At 37.4% G+C, this 21,330-nt stretch overlaps 1 protein-coding gene across 1 annotated transcript in view; it reads right to left on the bottom strand.

Moving 5' to 3' along the window:
- Window positions 1-21,330, bottom strand: part of LOC108974255 — a 50,933-nt gene that overhangs the window by 11,690 nt on the left and 17,913 nt on the right. The window contains exons 5-19 of the mRNA XM_018941974.1: window positions 20,989-21,201; window positions 19,825-20,023; window positions 19,054-19,751; window positions 16,428-16,445; window positions 12,887-13,040; window positions 12,702-12,825; window positions 12,399-12,630; window positions 10,091-11,179; window positions 9,822-10,030; window positions 9,007-9,337; window positions 8,806-8,944; window positions 8,665-8,740; window positions 8,462-8,580; window positions 6,354-6,568; window positions 4,070-4,312 (exon numbers count right to left, since the gene is read on the bottom strand). Coding sequence (XP_018797519.1) covers window positions 4,070-4,312; window positions 6,354-6,568; window positions 8,462-8,580; window positions 8,665-8,740; window positions 8,806-8,944; window positions 9,007-9,337; window positions 9,822-10,030; window positions 10,091-11,179; window positions 12,399-12,630; window positions 12,702-12,825; window positions 12,887-13,040; window positions 16,428-16,445; window positions 19,054-19,751; window positions 19,825-20,023; window positions 20,989-21,201 — 4,059 coding nt within the window. The remainder of the gene's footprint in view (window positions 1-4,069; window positions 4,313-6,353; window positions 6,569-8,461; window positions 8,581-8,664; window positions 8,741-8,805; window positions 8,945-9,006; window positions 9,338-9,821; window positions 10,031-10,090; window positions 11,180-12,398; window positions 12,631-12,701; window positions 12,826-12,886; window positions 13,041-16,427; window positions 16,446-19,053; window positions 19,752-19,824; window positions 20,024-20,988; window positions 21,202-21,330) is intronic.

Here is a 21,330-nt window from a genome sequence, read left to right as displayed (position 1 = left end):
ACACAAAACTAGCTAAAGCTATATAACTTATTTGTATAATGTCTGCATCAAAAACAAAAACAAAATACTTGCTCTGTGGAAAGCCTATCCATTGTGCCTGTACCTGTAGCAATTCTCCTTAGCTGGTGTTACAAGCAGCCTCAATAAATACCTGTACATCTATTACTTATTTAATTTTTCTTACAATTTACAACTATTTACGCACAATTTTATTGAAATGTAGGAACCCGCATCCAGTTAGGACTACATTAAATAGTTTTCGAATAACTCTTGTTCCTTAGTACCATTAGACCTGTATGAACAGATCAGATTCAGAACAGAACAGATCAGAGATACAGTTCTGCAAAAAATTAATCCAAACGTATTACCTTTATTTATTCAAGGCGTTGAAGTAGAAATTAAAATTTATTTGATGCCTGACGTTAGTTAATAAGACAGAACCGAACAATCAGACTGCTTGTCAAAAAGGGGTTTCATTGACTAGAAAACTTGATTTTCACTTGTCACTACCCGCCAGAATATATCACCAAATACTATTGTGATCAAAAAGTATGGTGGAATTGTAATTTAAAATCACTGGGCATCAGGAAGGCAGATCGCTAGATGTGTGTGAACTTTGTTGTAGGCCTATCAGGACTACTTGAAATACATGATTATTGGAGACTAGACGTAGATTTAGGTATAGGATTCTGAAATCGTCGACCAATCCAGCGAATATCGTGGAAAAGGTGAAGCAAGGTAGAAAATAGTACGGCAAAGTCTTTTAAAAAAACAGTCGTCCCACTGGCGACATAGCTTCCATGATACTGTTGACAGTCATAACGTCGAAGTCGTACATAATTTCGTCTAACTTGGAACAAGTATTTACACCAATAAAAACGTCAGCTTCGAAATCCAACACAGAATAACTCTTGCCAACAGGTGCTACTTCGGACTGAATAGGCAATTGAGAAGTAAAGTCCTCTCTCTATGTATAAAGACCAAATTCTACAAATTCCTCATATTTCCGTCCTGCTATATGGTGCACGAGCATGGACAATGACAACATTTGATGATTCGACGTTACGAGTTTTCGAGAGGAAGGTATTATGGTCATTCGCGCATTGGCAACGGTGGTTGCCGCAGTGGATTGAACGATGAGCTGTACGAGATAACGACGTCATTGACATATTTCAGCGAATTAAGTGGCAGCGCCTGTGCTGGCTAAGGCATATCGTCAGAATGGATGAAAAAATTCTCCAGCTCTACGAGACCTCGACGCAGTACCCGCAGGGCCAAACTGTAAATAAAGAATATTGTTGCTGTGAGTTGTTTGCGTTAAGCGATTCGTCGGAAGCGGCCGGAATTACGGCCGAACAACTTTCGGTTCCTTCAACACGCTAATGTGAAATGTCGCACTTTCATTTGTTCTTCGTGTCTGCCAACAACTCAATTCATATCATTCTGCAACCAATGTATACTCTTGAATTTGAATCCATGCGACTTCTTCTATATTTAACCGCTCGGAGATATAAGCCAAATAGAAGAATGTGTTGATTCCTATACTCGACTGTTTCGAGTACTGGAAAATAGGGGATGAAATTGATTTGGAAGAATCAATAACTTATATTTTAAGGAGTGATCCAAGTAGAGGTACTTTTTCAATAGCCCTTTTTTGACAGATCACACGTGAGTTGTGTCAAGTTGTCATGTTATTGCTTGGCATTCCATCATGGAATGACTTACGTCTGAACACGTTTATGAATCGTTCAACTTTATTGCAAAAATTTACATTCTGTAACATAATCGGCTTACTAAGCGTAACAAGACCCAACATTCATTATTGGATAATATTCGACCACGTCCAGTACGCAGTGAGTAAAATTTAGCAGCCGCAACTGAGAGTGTACACGAAGATCGTGAAGAGTCGATTCGACGGTGCCTTCAAGAGCTGCCAATTCATCCAGAAAAAGTGATGCCGGTGAGAACGTAACCGTCAATGGTGACCGTTATCACGCTATGATAACCGACAATTTGTTGCTCGAAATTGGAACTCGTGATCTCAGCGGCATTTATTTTCAACAAGACGATGCCATTCCTTACACATCGCATCTTCTTCTTCTTGATTGGCGTAGACACCGCTTACGCGGTTATAGCCGAGTTAACAACAGCGCGCCAGTCGTTTCTTTTTTTCGCTAAGAGGCGCCAATTAGATATTCCAAGTGAAGCCAGGTCCTTCTCCACTTGGTCCTTCCAACGGAGTGGAGGTCTTCCTCTTCCTTTGCTTCCCCCGGCGGGTACTGCGTCGAATACTTTCAGAGCTGGAGCGTTTTCGTCCATCCGGACAACATGACCTAGCCAGCGTAGCCGCTGTCTTTTNACATGACCTAGCCAGCGTAGCCGCTGTCTTTTAATTCGATGAACTATGTCAATGTCGCATCAATCAGTGGATTTATTGAGAGTACACTTCGGTGAGCAGATAACTGTATATTTAGGGCAGGTCGAATGGCCACCAAGATCGTGTGATATAACACTGTTAGACATTTTCCTGTAAGGTATTTAAGTCTAAAGTCAATGCAGATAATCTCACTTCGATTCAGATCATGGAGCAAAACATCACGAGTGTCATTCGCTAGTTACCAGTCGACGTAGCCGCGGCTAACATGTGAAAGAGATACTCTTCAAAAAATAAATACAAAGGAATGTGCTTTCGATTGATAATAAACATTCCTCATTAAATTTAAAGTTCCTGTGGTTTCTCTCTAAGAAAGTAGGAAATCTCGAAAGGGATCATAAATTTATAAACAAATTTATTTTACTTTTTGAGCACAATAGTATATTAGCATAGCGGTTCTAAAATAGTCTAAGGAAGAAGATATATGCATTAAATTTTTTTTCGGTTTAAAGCAAATAAACTTTCGTGGCCTAACCTCTAAACTACAGCTCGACCAATCAGTATTATAGGTTATATCATAATAAAACGCTACTATAAATTTGGTGTGGTACTTACGAGTGACCCTGTATGTCAAAAGCAAAAGCTCATGTGAAGCGTACTACCTAGTGTAAGCACCTAAGTATTATACAGCTTTTATAAAGAATTGTAGGGTTTTAGATTTTATATATAAATTATATATATCGTATATATATATACATATATATGTAGGTATTAATATAGATTTACTTGATTTCTGGGATTAATATTTGTATGTATATATTTACATGGGTAAGTATTATAGGTGGCTTAGTAGAACTATACATATTTACGATTAGGTGCTAAGAGGATAGTTGAAGCAAATCTCTACTTTCAGGTTCAGGGTTGCTTATACAGGTTATAAAACGAAATTTCAAAAATCGTATTGCTGAGCAAAATCCAATATTCAATGTATAAATTTAGTGCGCAATTGTTGGAGTATTACTTTATTCAATTTATTCAGCATTTTTTTAGATTTGCGGTGCAAGTTTCAAGTGATTTAAGCATACATACATACGAGTACATAGGTRTATATATTTACGAGTATATGAATGGTGGTGATGTAACTTAAAGAAATAATGTGTGCAACAATTTAATATTCAATTGATATTTATGGAGAATTTCTAGTACAAAACTGTAACGCTTGTTTGAGGAGAGGGGGGGATATACAGCACTGTGTGTACACAACGAGATATTCGTTAAGAGGAAATTTTGCAAAAAAACAAAAAAAAAAAAACAAAGTTTTGGGATAAAAATGCGAATCATAAACCAATCAAGTACTTATATGCATATAAAGGTTAACTTATACATACATATGTTAGGGAAAAGTGTGACAGACAAATAGAGAGAGTAAGAGAGCGAGAGAGAGAGAGAGAGAAAGAAACAGGTAGATAGAAATACAACGCTTGAAGTGAGTTGCGGTGGAGTAATTTGCTTTTAGTACATAATTTTGTTTTTGGTATAAGAAGGGTTCATAAAAATTTTTGTTCAACAATTTTTGGTTTTTGTTTTTGGTTTGTGCTTGCAAATTTGTTTTAATAGTTGCTGTTATTTTGATTTTTTTTTTGTTTTTAATTTTTTTCATGTCGTGAAAATCAAACTCAATTTAGCCTATCTTACGTCGGGGAGGCGGTCGTAATAGATCGTCAAGTGAAAATGTACGCGCTGCTGCCCCTCCCCCTCCGGGTATTGGATTGGGGCTGCTGAGGCTCAAAAGTGACGGTTTTCTGATACCCAATCTGTTGAATATGGAACGCTGTGTGCCCGGTGCTATATTGCCGGTTGACTGTGGTATGGCAGTTGTAAATTGCAATTGCTCGCGTAATGATGTGTGATGATGATGTCCATGTATGGAACCAGGTGCTATATATTTGATGAAGAAGAAAAAAATATTTTCGATAAAAATATACAAACAAACAAACGAGTAGTAGTAGAAGAAGAAAAAAAAAAACAACAGAGAGAAAAAGAGAAGAAGAAAGAGAGAAAGTAAGTGGTGGAAAAAAGTTTCTGGCACAAATTTGCAAAATGAGCGCATACACGAGTATCTCAAAAAAGTAAATCATATGTATTCGGACAAAATTAGACGTTTGCTAGCAGTCATAGTAAACAATGACAAACATATATGGTACATATGCATAAAAATACGCTATTTATAGTATTCATAGTTACATATTTTATAGCTAACTTATTACAAATGTGGGGATTTAGTATATTAGATAGTCGAAAAAGTCCTTTCGTATTTGGTCAATAGATGGCGTTGCAGTCGTATATCTCTTGTGCTACCAAGTAGGTTGTGTCATACCACATAGTGTTGGAAAGGTGAGGTGGTTTAAGCTTTTTAAGGGGGTATTCTACTCTAGAATTTTGAAAAATTCGATTTTTTTTCATATATTTAAAGTTTAGACCCTTAAGAAGATATCCTCCAAAGGATTTTTAAGAACTAAAATTATTTTAAGAGCTACAGTTACTTTAGTGGCGCAGCACCTAGCCCGGTAGGTAGGTAGACTCACTTTTTTAACGCGTTTTTCTCGAAACTACCTTTTCCACACGGTACCGGCATTATCTCAAGTTCTATACAACCGACTTACTTGAAATTTTGTGTGAACCTCTTTATATAATCCTTTATCTTTTATCTTTATATAATACTTAATTCTTTTTTTTAATATTTTAAAAAAATTCAGGAATTTAAAAAAAACGTAAAAAATGATTTTTATTTACAGGCAGTCGCCATTTAAAAAAAAAAATTTGTCGTACTCCCTGAAATAGGGACTATAACAGTATCCTTACTGATTAAGCACTTCTTTTGATTTTTTTTCAGACCAGGAGAGTCAGGATTCAGGATAATTATTTTAATTTTTAATATTTTTTTGGAAATTTTTTTTCTGCATTCTTAAGATATCAATAAAAACACCATCAAAAAAATGGATAGTAAAAAAAATTTCAAAAAAATCTCCAATTTCTCCAGCCAGATCAACAATTGAGCGTCTAGTGGAAAAATTTGAAGCCACAGGCAGAATACAGAATGTTCCTAAATTGAGAAGGACTGAAATCAGTCTGTCACATGTCGTTCTGAAGCGTTCCTTATGACGAATTTTGCGAAAAGATTTTGGTCTACATCCTTACAAATTCAAATTGACGTAAGAATTGCAGCCGCCTGACCACCAGAATCGTCGTATATTCGTGATTTGATGTTAGGACTATTAAACTATTTCCGTAGCCTTCAAGTCTATGGTCTATGTCAATAAACCAGCGGCGATTGAGGAACTCGTACGAATATCGAACGTGAAATTGCAGCAACATCGGCCGATCTATGCTTGAAAACCGTCCAAATACTCTAAATTATTACTAAGATTTTTTGACCTGCCCAAGACTTAGAGTATATACATACGTACCTCAACATTATATACCACAAAGAGAGAACATTAACTGTGTATTAACTATTTAACTAGTAAATTTCAACCTTTTGCTTACATACTTGAATACCCGTAAAATATAGTAAGAATTACTAATATCTACTTTACATAGATATATAAACACACATAAAAGGTATATTCGCTTATTTACTGAGTTGAAGCAATACTGCTTAATAAGCATTAAGTCTCAACTGTCTCTATAAATTATAATAAGTCTTGAAATACTCTAAACAGCTTTCTAGAGAGACTTCCTAATGTGTGCTTTCCAAGCACTACTTACACACATAGCCAAAATAAGATACTTATGATCGTATACGTACAGTATGTATGAGTTATGCTTGTAATAAATCATATAATAATAATATATATATATATATATATACTAATATATACAAATATTGATAAACATAAATACAGTCATACATATATGTATGCCAAACTAGCTCCTAACCTAAAACGATATACGCAACACGTAATAAAGTAAGACTTACGTCGATTTCGATCCGCTTCTTCAGCGAGTAGCTTTTCGATTTTCTCTGGAAAGTGCCGTTTGGCACACCAAACCAAACCGATGACAGCCAATACAACAAACACTGTTATCAATCCTAACCAAAATGGTTCTTGAAGCATGCGTTCCGATAACGGTTTATAAGGTATATGCAGCATACGACGCTCACAACGCGCGCCTTCCCACCAGGCGTGACAGCTGTTTAACAATGAGTAAATAATTGAATCAGCTGATTATATATGTATATAAAATATATATAAATACGTATGTATGAATAAATATATATTATTATTTAGATCTTCCTCATATATGAAAAGAAAATATGCCAATAGTACTGTTGAAATATATTGAACAGGCTTATCTTCACCAATGCTGAGGCAGTACAAAGCAAATACATAAACGAACGCATAAGGATACATACATTTATATGAGGCACGTATGCATTTATATGCAATACATATGCACTCAACAATTAACATATTTACTTAAGCTAACATATTGACCTAAGATATGCATTTAGACAACTGAATACAAATGTGCATGTGCACTTGAAAACAACACCATGCCATGTAGCATAAAAAATGTGCTACATACATATGAACATGCACACGTACACATATGTTAAAATAGTTCTTAAAATTGTATATAGATACGTGAAAACTCTAAATAAAGTCAGGCTAAAATAGTTCTCGCAGAATGAAATAATTCTCACAGAACAAGACTTGACTATCATTTCTTTTCCCCCACTAGTGGCAAAAAATATTTGACAAAGCTTGTCTTTTGTTCAAATACTCTTTTATTTAAGATAATTAAGAATTTAATGAGCAACCGAGAAAAGTCAATTATTCAGTTTACTGTTCATTTCAATTAATCTACTCCAAAACTCCCAAAACCTAATTTTTTGTTGGACGTTTTTAGAAATCCATTTTTTGTTTTTTTAATTAGAGTATTTTTATACATAATTTTAAAATTTTACCGACATTCACACATTTTGATATACCTTTTTTATGAGTGGCATATGTATATATTTATTCCCAGACAATTTTAGGAACGCAGATTTCGATACATTTTGGGTATTATCATTAAAATATCTACGTTCTTTTTTATCACCTTTCAGACATTTTCTATATTATGGTATGGAAACTGTATTTATTTGATATTTGTTGGATTGCTGTTCCAAAATCGTATTTTGAGTGTCAAAAATCTTGTAATATCAAACAAAAGTTGTTCAGAAAAATTACCTTTTATTAGGAGCGCAACATACTTATTGTAAAGGCAAGTCAGTTCTCTCCCCTCTACTAAGGATTTTGGGCGGCACTCATTAGCTTGTGTGTTGCACTAAGGTCCACTCTAATCATAGCACTTAACGCCATCTTGCACATATGGCTACTGACTCAAAGAATCTGGGTTATTAAAAGAACACGTGTCTGAAAATGTGGAAATCTTCACACACTTTGACTTCATAACGATTCACTTGGATCATGGAGTCGCCAAAGCAAACTCTGGCGGCTCCTTCTCTGTTCCATTGAAGATCCAGTGAATGAAAGGGGCAGGCAGCTTCTTTATATTATATGTGTATGGGTTAAAGCTAGGGGAGAAGGTTGATGGAGGGGTTTAATGAAGACTGGCATGAGTGCCAGGCACAGCAGAATCGCAGGAAATCGTTGATGAGATTGCAAGAAAAGTCATCATTTGTCCTATTGGTGTCCACGCTGTAAGGTTGGTAATCTTGACAGAAGCTGTATGGAAGGAGATGAGGTGAAAACAACCCAACACTTCCTTCTAGACTGTCTGTTAGTAGTCAAGACGGCAGTGAAAAATGAACGCCTGTGCAAATTTGTATTGGCTACTAAGCGCTTTGCTAATTTATTATTCGATTCGACACAGGATTTTTTCTTTTCTAGGGCTTCATAAAGTAATGCTAATCCACGTGCCTTCTCTCTAGATCAACCATTTAACCTAACCCATAATCTTGAATAGTGTAGCTTTAGTATTGAACATTAAGACTTTTTCTCAAACAATATATTGACTAATGGTTTTAATGAATGAATCTCAGGCAAGTAATTTTAAATTCATTTTGATTATACGCACCGACAAAAGTAGCCGCCATTTCGTTCGAAGCAAGCGCCACGACCTTCACAAGGATTCTCAGCACAAGGTCTTTGCTTTAGCTCGCATGTGTGGCCCATATAACCCGGCTGGCATTGACACTGGAAAAATAAGAATAACAGATGGGTTGTACAAATATGTTTCTTTTTTGTCAGAATGGACATAAAACAACCCTTCAGACACACCTTAAAGCTATTAGTAGTCAGTTCGCATTTGCCAAAGACGCATGGCTCCAACTCACAAATATTTAAGCCGCAAAATCTGTGAAAATTACATTGTTATTTTATTAAAAACTGCAATCAATAAAATCAATTTTCAATACGCACCTGCCGGTGTAGTGGCCCTGACATTGACAATAGTTCGAACCGTTATTGTTTACACATTTGCCATTGAACTGACAGGGATTCGGTTGGCATGACTCGACGGTTTTCTCACCGGCAGTCAATTTCATTTTGTACGTATTATCTGCGAATAAATAGAAATTGAAATTTAAAATTGATTCAAATCTATTTCAATATCGAATTTACCCCACTGTATGCTGACGGTGCCATTCAGCAGCGCATTGGAGTGTTGGCCTGTGCGTTGACGTATGTGCAGCGTATTTAGATAGGAGGTTATGTACACTGGTGGCGCTGCAGTTGCCACAGTCCTGAACTGTAGTCTGCTGCTCGTTTTAGTTGGTGGCAACATCGAATGGCTGCGACTGTAAAATATATCCTGTGGTGGCAAATAATCGTAGGCTATATTCGGTCGCTCTGCTGGTTGCTTCGCTGGACCTGTGTGTGGAAGCGTTGTAGGTGGTAGGTATTTGCATAGCTGCCAGTTTGTGCCATTATTATCGGCGTAGTTGTCAAAGACCTAAATTGGAAAGTAAGAGAAGGAATGATAACAATGTTGGATGAGATATTTAAACCAGGTATGTGAAATTGGTGAAAACCAAGATCTAGTCTATGTTTTTTAACGGGATGTGCAGGGAAATAACTATTTTGGAATAACCGGACCATAGGGTCATAGACAGCTTTTTAGCCGTTCCCACGGCAGTCGGGTCTACGTAACCGGAACGGACCCCGATTTTTATTCGAACAAGGACTGTCAACTCGGCAGAATTCTGCCGCAACAACAACAACAGCAGAGTGCTTTTTATCCACGATAGGTAGTGGAGAGTAGTTTTCTTTTTTTTTTTAGAGATTGTACTCGTAAGAGTCAACTTGTCAATATCCGAAAATCCCTATCCCACAAGTCCCAAGGGAACCGTATCATATTGTGTCATATTTTGTTCTCGAAAACTCATGTAGTTGTGGATCCTCAAAATTTTTCAATTATTTAAAAGTACGAGTATTACCTCCAGCAGACTGCCATCTGGACAACCGCCATTATCGCTGAACTCAACGCCGTGCAATTCCAACATGATATTTTGACCGAAAGGTGCAACCAAATGATGAGTAAAGTCCACATTTTCCGGCATCGGATGTGGATAGTTAAGTTGATAAAGATAACCGCTTGAATTGAGTTGCAAGCTGATGATGCGCTCACGACGTTCCAGCGGTGCCACTGCAATTATATTAAAAAGTGTAAGGAAATAATTGAATTATCAAAAACTCATTGTCCCACCTGTGCGATAGACAGCTTGGAAGCCTTTGCCGCGCGGATGTTGCCCCGTGCGAAACTGTATACGCAACTGTTCGCGTTCACTCACGAATATGCCCTCGCTCAGCAGTTGTCTGGTATGAAACGGCCGTAACAGGCCACTGCCAATATCCACCTCCAATATTGCATCTACTTTCAAATCGAACTCATTGAATTCTAGCCAGACTCGTCGGCCCGCCGGCGCTTGTATCACATAAGCACAATTCAAGTTGTTGAGTAAAAAATGTGGATAATTGGGACTGAAGACAGTGCCCTCGCGCGAGGTGAGCGTCTGCAGCGGACAGCCCGAAACATCGATTGCCTTCCAGGTGGCCGCAAATCCGATGCCATTGCCCGAATAATCACTATGGAAATTCAGCATGGCCTCATTGGAGCTGGAGACAAAGTCGAATTTCGACATGTTAGCGGTGTGTGTGCCGCACCAGCGTACATATGGCAGGAATGATTGTGCATTATCTACAGGTAGTGGTATCATTAATGGTTCACTCTCCTCTAAAATACTGTTACGTTTGCGTCGAGCCATTTTCGCTTTTCGTCGACGATGTTTGGGATTTTGATATTTTGTTACGCTGCCACTCGCTGTGTTCAACCAATTATTGCTAGTTTGTATTGCTCGCGTCAGCAATTCACTACTAAAATGCGGACTACCATTGTGCGTTCTTTTGCTACTCTCGTATTTCTTCGTATGTGCTCGTTTGGTATATTCATTCCTGGCAGTGTTGGTTGTAGTTTGGTAGCTCCAACGCTTTTTTCTTCTTATACTACGTTTAGGTCTTTGACTATATTTTGTGTCGAAGTCGCCTATGCTCACTTCATTGTCCGTGGATGTCAGTTCTTCTTCCGACGTTAGCATGGCCATTGGTAATGGATTACTGCCGGGCTCCAATGTTATGTGCGAGACTAATTCGTAGTCTTGTATGCTAACGTAATCGTAGAGACACTCATCCTGTGGCTCGAGATCAATTTTCTGGAACTGCAGTATTATGCGGGTGCGTTCCGGTGTTTTGATGTGCACCCAATAATCCAGATTTGTTGGATATGTGCTGGGGTAGGCTTTTCATTGGCGAGAAGAGAATATATACAAGTTATGAGTAAGAGAAAAATTTTAATGAGAAACTGTATAAGAATTATATAAGCCCCTTAGGCTGAGAACTAGGATCTCTTATGCTTGGAAATTAATTAAAGCGAGTTTAAGATAGTAATTTTCTTTAGATCCGATTTTTTATAAGCTTAAGATCTTTCTCCTAGATGACAGCAGAAGGATTTGGCAGAGGGAAGGTAATATCGTCCTAGCGGACGAAAGAGCTAATTGGTACTATACCATTGGCTCTCATCCCAACGGACGGTATTTCTAAAAAGATTAACTTCACTTAGAAGTTGAAAGTTACCCTTGGCAGCCAGACCACTCACGAGCTACTGCCTAGGGATAGTATGATCAAGCTCAGAAACGTCAGACGGAATCGGTGCAGGGATCGAAGGACCACGCACCAAGCTCTCCATACCTAAGAAAAGGATAAGGCTTTGTAAACATTTTCTTGGAAGTGAATATTTGAGTTAACTGTTCCAATAAAGTTTGAGTATTAAAGAAAATATTGGAAATCGGTGAAAATAAGTTGGTCTGAACAAGTTATAGTTTGGCATAAATTTAGTGTTGAGCTGTTTAGTCAAAAATACCGAAATCCTCGAGCTATAGAAGATGTTACTTTAGCAAGAAGTGGTATGTTTGGGTGGCACCAGGCTTTTTAGAGGGCCGGGAAGAGGTCGGTGATAAAGACCGTGCTGGTAGACCTGAGTCTTCGGCAAACACCGACAATGTGACTAGTAGGCGCAAAGTTTTGAAATCAGACCGTCGACTAAGTATTCGTTTAATCGCTCAGAAGTTAATTTTATCAAAACCCGTGAACATGCGGAAGGTGTGCGCGAATATGGTCCCAAAAGTGCTCGCTGACTACCAAAAATTGCGGCGAGTGGAAGTGTGCCAAAAAAATTTGAACATGTGTGAAAGTGACCCCCAATTTTTGAAAAACGTAATTACAGGTGACGATTCATAGATCTTCGAGTTTGATCCCGAGACAAAGAGCCAAACTTCTGCGTAGCCCACGCCAATCCACGCGGATCCAAGCAGCATGCACCTTGCTTCTCAAGGCTACTCCAGAGAATGCCTTCTGTGACGTCGTCAATGCTTGGAAATCGCGCTGGCAGCTATGCATCGACGTAGAAGGAGCCTATTTTGAAATATGAAATCTAACCTAGAAACATGTAACTTGCTCACCTGGTGACACAAGTCTGCCTTCAGCACCGGTTATAGTTAAATTGTTGGCGGAAAATGTGCCAAATGAATCTTTTGGCTTTTTACAAACATAACCGCCGACTTTACTGCATTTTTGTGATTGCCAATAAAGACCCGATGGCAGCATTGGCGTTGGCGACATCTTCCATTGCAGACCCAAACAGATGGCGTCTGTAGGCAGTTCTTCGAATTGCCCCTGACCGGGTAACCAGCCCTAAAAAAAGAAAAAAAAAGTAGCACCAACAGTTTGAAATAATTTACTGCTAGTCGGTCTGCCTTTTCTACCTGAAAACTCATTCTGGTGTCATCGGTCCACTCGAATTGACCGCTCTTCTCCAGTTCGGCACCCAGCCAATAAATCAGCTGCGGTGAATAGTCTATTTGGTTTCGTATGTTCGATGTAATAAATCTGCAAAAAATTATATGCGTTCTAGAAATTTCATTATGTAATGACTTTCCCTTGTACTCACCTATGCTCATCCGAGGACGACACCGAAGACAGTTGTGCGCCCATGCCACGACACACTTGCTGCGCCGTCCACCAGTCCACTTCGGGATAGGAAATGAAGAGATAACAGGAACCATTGTAGTATTTCAAACGTTCGTTGGCGCACTCCGAGGCAGCTGGAATGCAAATTGAGAGAGCACAAAAGTAAAACGCGGTTAATTTCCTTAATCAGCAAGCGTTAACTTTTGCTATTTGCAAAATGCTGCATACAGAAAAAGTTAGGCGACACATACACACGCACGTACACGCTAATCTTATAACTGCGGCTAAAACGTGCAATAAACTACTTACAAACATACATACATACATTTATTGTTATTAATTTCAGTTTATATTTCACTACACATTTTTTGCTTCAATACAAAAAAAAAAAATTGGTTAAAGCGTGCTTGGTTGGGAACTGCTGTGCTACGAGTATTTGTCGTTGTGTCTATTAATGTCTTCATACAAAGAAAAATAGTATGCTGTATATAATGATAACTCTATATAGCGGACATTTTGTATTATATTATTTGATTATATACAAAAAATATAAATTTCAAAAATATTTCTATGGTTAAGTACAACATGCAGTACTGAAATTTGTTTTATAAAAAGTTACATATCCCTTTAATATTTTAAGTTGGTTAAGAAACTAAGAAAACAATATTAGAAGATAAATATCTAATATGCCTAGTACAAAAAATGTTAATTAAATAAACGAGGGCGGTCCGGTAAGTATTTACTAAGTCTTATCGCACGATCATGCAACCATTGATATAGGAAGTTTCTATTGTGTGGTATGTTCATGTACATATATGACTGCTGTCATATTTTCAGCCGTATCGAACTAGTAGAAATATTATAATTGATCGCAGGCACAAAAACGGGCGAGAGAGCTGATACAGGAAGCTCAAAAGACCGCTTGAGTCACAAGCTGCAAATCATATTAGACATGAGAAAAATTCGGACAACAGGCGCAACCATGAGACTACTACTAAGAGTTTGACACTGTTTAAACGTAACTTCGGCATCGCTTCGTGACAATCGCTAAAATGTGGATCTGATGACACAAATCAGTAATCAAAGAACTGACGAAGCTGTGAAATTAACTCGGCAACTCCGCTCAGAAAATTGCGACGTCTGTTTTTCGGCCTAAAAGGTGAATCCTCGTTGTCTGCGGAAAAGCGCTTCCATTCGTTGAGGAAATCAGATAATTCGCTATGTCATGGCAAAAGTGCTCGAATTTCGCTTTAAATTATGTTAGTAATAACGTAAATCGTCTTTGGTTTAACTGCGTATTTACTGCGACTGTAACTTTACATCACCCTACAACAAAAGTCCAGGGGTGTGAAACGCTATGCCAGCGGTCCGCGACACGTGATAATGGAATCAAAGGTCGTCTACATCAACACACTCTAATTCAGGCATGAATCATAGCTCTATAGCTTCCCTCGACTTTATCATTATGGACGGCTACATTTTTGAAGAAATATCGAGCAATGATTCTTTCTGCTCATAGAGCACACCAAGCAGTGACATTTGAAAATGATCACCCTAAATGCGACAATTTTATCGCAAAACAAAATTTTCTTGTGAAAAAAGGGATTCGTGGCTATTTCGCGTGGGGCTACTTATTTTATTTTGTAAGCTCGCAAGCCAAGATCCTTCCTTAAAATCTCTGAAAAAATGGATAGGCACGGCCCCACTTATTGCGCGCCATGACGAATAGACTCTACGGAAACTGAGTATAAATGGAGTAACAGCTGTCAAAAATACTAACACCAAAAAAAGTACTGTCGCATAATAAAAAAACCGGACTTATCGGACCGTCCTCTTATATCTAATATCATATTTTCTAGCGATCACCACTCAAGTGATTTAAGTCATTGAATGAGGAATGGCCTCCCAACGATTGGAATATATTCCCATGGAGAAAGAACTCGAAAGACAAAGTTAATATGAATAAAAATCTGTAAGAAAGTACAAATTATATAATATCACATTTCTGTAAGCATTCCCAAATTTTTACTACATTCAGTAGTTTAGCTACAAAAAAATTACATCTCAAAAGCTAGAAAAAATATATTTTTGAAAAAGGATTGGAAGTAATAAATACATATACGAGTACATAAGATATAACAAAATAGATAATTGTATACATTGGGAATAGTTTATAATACTTAAGTTAAGTTGTCAAAAAAGTCTTGCGGTATTTTCGCTAGTTGGCGCTGAGAGCGCGTAGTTCTAGTTTTATTTGTCGCATCGGGGCTATACCTTTTTGGAAAGCTCATTTCACGCGTTAACACGTGTTTGATTGATTATCATTTTTTCTAAGGCGTTCGTGAGTTATAGGGTCGCAAACGTGGAGCAAAATAAAGAGAAAATACGGCATATTTTACAGCACTACTACGATAAAGGCAAAAATGCATCTCAAGCCGCCAATAAAATTTGAGCAGTTTATGGACCCGATGCAGTTTACATTTCCACCGCACAACGATGGTTTCAACGTTTTTGTTCTGGTGTAGAGGTGGTCGAAGATGCGCCACGCTCCGGAAGACCTGTCGTCGAAAATTGCGATAAAATCGCTGAATTGGCCGAAAGAGACCGGCATCCGGCATAGTAGTAGCCGTAGCATCGGTCAAGAGTTGGGCATGAGTCATCAAAAAAAATTGTATGAACAATTGAAAATTCAATAAAAATACCGCAAAAATACCGCAAGACTTTTTTGACAACCTAATATATAAACGGATTATAATAGCACATTCCTTTTGAGTTTCTTAACAACACTCATGTATAGAATAAAATCATTCTACTGAAAAATTTGAAAAAAGTAAACGAAACTATTGTAATACAGAAATAATTTAATACCTTGACAAAAATTATTTATCTTATACTTCACATCTCTAACGAATACACATATCATCACCAAAAATGCAAAATAACGTAATAAAACTTTTATAAGTTTAAAGGCTAAGGAAAAACTATGTGATAGAAACAGCGAAAATTGGAATAAAATTTGGGTTTTGGTTATAAAAGGTTTATTTGTATATTAGTTATCATAAAAATTGTGTTTTGGTTATAAAATGGTTATATATTGGTCATTACATCTGACAGCGATTTTCGTTTTTTTTGTTTTTTTTTTGCTGATACGCTGTTTTGCATTTTAGTTGACGGTATACTATTTTGTAAATAAAAAAGACACTCATGCAAAGATCTAAACTAAATACTATAAACTATATATAATCTAAACGAAAATTCGAAAGAAATTAAAACATTCAGTAGATAGCTGCAGCCGTTGTGTGCTTGCATAGCTTCGATGACATTTCTACATACCCTGCAGGAATATTTTTCGTCAATATTAGTAAAAGAATCACTCCGAAGTTATCACTTGATTTCCACAAAATCTTAATTTTTATTTTTCTTTAACTACAATTTTATTACTTTATCTTATACGATTCCTACAGACTATGTATTATGTTAAAAAAGCACACTGGTCTACGTGTGGCACTGAAGAGACTTACCACGGAACGTATAACTTCCTAGTAGTATGTTCAATTTTTAAGTTTCGTAGAAATAGTTTGCAATACGAGGTAAGAGTAAAAGTAATTTTACAATAGTAATACATATGTGAATGTGTTAGGAAGAGAGATAGAGGGAGGGGTGAGTATGAAGGAGAAAGTGATATGCATGAAATTGAAAAACAAAGGGCATGTGATAGGAGGGTTGTAGAATAAAGCGTGTTGTAGAAAGTGCCTTAGGTTTCAGATGAATGGCAAAATGTTTGTGAAATGAGTGAGAGTCCTAGATAGTTACACACATACAGATATAGTTATTATGTTGTTTATATAACTTTGAAGCAAACAATTTGGAAACGTATGTTTATCTTCGAAACATTTTATATAGACACGAACAAAAACGATTAATATACCAAAAATTATACTTATTCCGTTAGACATATTGGTAGTTAATAGATATATAATATATGTACAGATTTAATTTGCATAAAGTTTAGTTGAAAGCATTCATCGAGACAAACATACACACGTGTTATTATACTTAAACATATTAGGTAGTTAAAATTTTAGTATAAATTTTTGAAACTCCGTTGAAAGCAATAAACAATTTGTATAATATATATTTTTATAAGCCCAATTGGCGCTCTTTATTGTAATTTAACTGAATTTCTAGTTCATGTTACAAAATATCGCAGACTTTCCAGGGAAATGTGTTGTGTGAAAAATTGTGATGATAATGTTTTCTTTGTTTTATCAAAGGAAGGTGGTGTCATCTCACCATAAATCCAAATAAAACGAGCTGGTTTTATTTACTAGAAGATACATGATCCCGGTGTAGCCGACAGATACCGTGAAATCTACAGCTCATCCTGGGTAGGAAGCCGAATATCGAAGAGAGAGCTAAAAAGGCATTGATTGCTTTATACTAACTGTTGTAGGGGAGACATTTGCAACAGGCGGCGTCTCTCATCGAAAATCGTCTTCCGGCCCCACGACACCATAGTCAAGCCCATTATGTTCCATGGAGTCTTTATAGTGCAGCCTCCTTTAGAGAAGTGACCGTCCACTCAGATAACAGAGCGGCGATATTAGTCTTGAACTCATTAATAGCATGTTCAGGGTTGATCAAAGAGTGTCTTATCTCGCTAACAATAGCAGTGTCTGAGTGTCTTTATGATAAGACTGGTATGGTTGCCAGGCTACCATCGGTAGAAGGGGAGTGTGTCGGTGCTCCCATATCCCCTTGTGTTCTACTACCAGATAGCTAAGCTTCACGGAAGCTTGGCTAGCGTCGGGTCATTATTGGTACATGCGTTGTCGCAAAAGCCTTTTGGCCCAAAATCGATCGCAAGAGATCAAGATCAAGATTTTGGGAGCGCGTACCTTGCGATATCTCACCAAACTGGGGGATTGAAAAATATTTCCGATCAAGTTTTGTATCACTTTTTTCAGCAAAGCTGGCCTTGACTTTCTGCTGGTCAGAAGGTCGCTGCTTTATCAGCTTAGATGATTGAGAGATCATAACAGATAGCTTGACGAAGTTAAAGTGACCATTTGACTAATGCTATATTGATATTATACGATTAAATAACATCTTATAATTACAGACTTGTTCTTTAAGCAACATGCAACGAAATCGGCTCTTAAACTGAGGGAATGCTTGCAATTCTGTCTTGTAATTCTAAGTTACTTTAAAAGTTCTGCTCAAATACACAGATTTTCGTAATCCTTTAGAATTAAAATTCCTTGTATTGTCTTTACCGTGGAGTGGGATAGAGGTGAGAAGGACAAAGGTCGATCTAAACTTGATAATCAAAGAGAAGGTACTGTTTTTTCAGCAAAATTGGATATCAGAATCGCCTTCCGACTACCAGATCACATCAATGATGTTCTCCCACAAAGCAGGCATACTATATGAAACTATATGAAATATACATAAATAGCCAAGCGGCGCAAGACTCTTAGGGTTTCATCGAAGAAGAAAGTATGCTTTGGTCTATTAGTGGAATTTACATATTATTACACGATAAGCCAATGGGTTTTACGACACAGTGATAATACTGGAAGCCTTCAACTAGACTTCGGTAAGGAGGATATATATATGCCCCTGGGTACTTGTAGATACTTGTATTTAAGCGAGTAACATGTTACAGATAAAGCTGAGTCTCGAGTCCTGACTTATCCAACAAACAGACAAAGGTGGTTTGATTGGAATGGAGATCAGAACGACCGTTGAAATAACATAAGAACTTTGGTAGCAATGCTAGTAGGTGGTTGTCTAAAAGGTGGTTGTAGTAAACTACATATGTATTATATTTTTTGAACACATAAAAGAGTAAGGAGGATATTTTTGTCTCGGGTGAGCCTCCTAAAAGCCTAGCTGCGTCGTCTAAATAAAATCTTACAGAAATGGAAATATTGTATGATATTTTTGAACTGATTTCTCCAAAACTTGCTGATGAGTATATTGAATGGAATGCTTTAGAGTAAAAAAAATCTTTTCATTATGTAAGACTAAGTATAAACGAATAGAAATTAGTTGACATGAGGCGCGTTATGAATATTCTCGAGTTTCTTGTAAGCAAATATATGTTTGTGATGTTGTTGTAATTTTCTCAAAAATAATACTCACTATTCTCCATATAAGTCTTTGCCTTAAAGCCGCCAAAATGATGTGAGTAGTCAGAGACGAAATGCAAACCCAAATAGGAGCCGGTGGAGACGTGACGCAGCAACTTCAGTTTGGAACTCCAATCGCCGCACAGGCGCTTCGGCAAAGCGTTCGTTTCCGCATTCGCATCCGAACGCAAACGATTGTGATGATTCGTTGGATAGTTGGGATTGCCATGTGGATAGTCGGGTGTTTGTATTAGGTAATTCGTGTGCGGTCGGTAGAGACTCGAGAAGATGTGCAGCAGTTTTTGATAATTCGTTTGCGCGAGATTGTAGTTGTTATAACTATTCGAATACAAGTAGTTGTTGTTGGTGTTGGTGTTTGTGTTGAAATTCGCATTCGCATTCAGATTTACATTCGTATTTATATTATTTACAGCATTCGTACTAGCATAATTTGTATAAGTATTAGAATAAGCGTTCGCATTAGAATTACTAGATGTATATGTAGATGTAGATGTAGACATAGGCATAGTATACGATGAACTAAGGCTAGGTTTCTCATAAGAACTTCGCTTTCGAAATGTTTTATTTATATTTATATTACTTTTACTACTATTATTTATATTTAACATGTTTTTATTTTTGGAAGATTTTGTAGTTTTGAAATTATCGTAGTGCGTCGGTTCGGTAATTTCCAAATAGTCGTAGGTACAACTGCGTGAAGTGAAGAAAGAATGACATTTTTGAAGATTAGCAGATTATTTTTGATTATTTAAAGTTTACTCACCCCGCTTCATTTTCGATCACCAGCTCTTCAAATTCGATGACGACACGATAGCCCGTTGGCGCTGTTATTGTTGTAAAACAATTCGCATTATCGGGATATTGTCGCGGAAACGACGGACTCCAAATTGAGGCGCGCGGATGTTCCTTGGTTAATGAGACCGTCTTATTGCAATCATTTATCCAGCTCCGTCTCAAGGAATCTGAAGTATATATAGAATAGAAATTAAAAGCTTAATCCAAGATGATGCAGGCACAAATTTTTCTTTATGAGTTGTTAAAAAGGGGTTCTTGTAGACTCTCCAACATTATCACGAACGCAAATATTTGATACCACAAAGAATCCAATAAAGATCGTGAAGACGCATGTGTTTATATCAAAATATCACTTGAAAGCCGTCGGGTGGCATCAGAGAAATAGCAGAGGAACTCCAAAACTCTAATGGATCGTTTCAACACATTGTATATTAGACTACAAACAAAATACCGCATCTTTTGTTTGTTACTGGCGACGGAACGTGAGTTTCTAGTTATTTTTTTTACGATAGGCATAAGAAACGTGCTGTTTCCACGAGGCTGGACCATAGGGAGGGAGGTGTCAGATATGCAGGGTTAGTAGGGCAAGAAAAGAGGTAGTTAGAATCATCCAGGGACTCGTCACATGCTGGACATATGTTTGCTACGTCAAAGTCGATTCTGGATAAATAGGAGTTAGCCTGCTAGAGTATCCAGAGCGAAGCTGCACAAGGGTCCTTCTACATTCTCACTGCAAATCCAGCTCTTTGTCTGCAATTCGACTGTGAATGATGGTCAGTGCATGTCTGAAGTTAGTTGCGTCCGAATTCTGGTCGGCGTAGTTGAATAAAGACCTTTTGATGCTCCTAGAGGCGGTTCTGTTCCAAGCAGGGTGAAGGTCGGGTGTAGTAAGGCCTCAAGTGTCATTACTACTGAAGATAGGAGAGTTGTCGGACGATAGGATTCCCCTTTGTTGGCGGGTTAACAGGTTTCAGTGGTTCGAGGAAAAGTTATTGCATATAATTCATACCATCCTAACTGAATTTATATACTCATTACAACAACAACAACAAAATTCGTACGTAAGCCAGTCAACCCCAGGCCTATTTTTTTGGTTTATTTCTTTTTTCCCATTATTCTTCGCACAACTTACCATCACTCATGGGCCGCTCACAGATGAGAAAATTCTTTGCACTGCAATCACGATCATTCCACATAAAAGTGCTCGTCAATGGACTGCGATTAGCTTGTATACCAGGTGGGGTACGAAAAAAGCGACGTAACTCTATGCAATCTTGACTGCTAAGACCATCATCGTTTGGCTGCTTATTGTAATGACTGTGTTCCGTCCATCCTGGAAACCAGTCTGTACAAAAAGAGGAAGATAGAGAAATTTAATATACCGTGGATACAATTATTAGGAAATTAAACTTTTTGGGGATAATTCTGGGTTAGTACTATCTACTAACTAAAAATGGTTGAAAACTTTTATTCA

The sequence above is a fragment of the Bactrocera latifrons genome, unplaced genomic scaffold (assembly GCF_001853355.1).
Source record: "Bactrocera latifrons isolate USDA-ARS-PBARC rearing strain unplaced genomic scaffold, ASM185335v1 scaffold_54, whole genome shotgun sequence".
NCBI lineage: Eukaryota > Metazoa > Arthropoda > Insecta > Diptera > Tephritidae > Bactrocera > Bactrocera latifrons.
The sequence above is the reverse complement of the archived record's forward strand: the minus strand, read 5'-3'. Positions and strand labels throughout refer to the sequence as shown.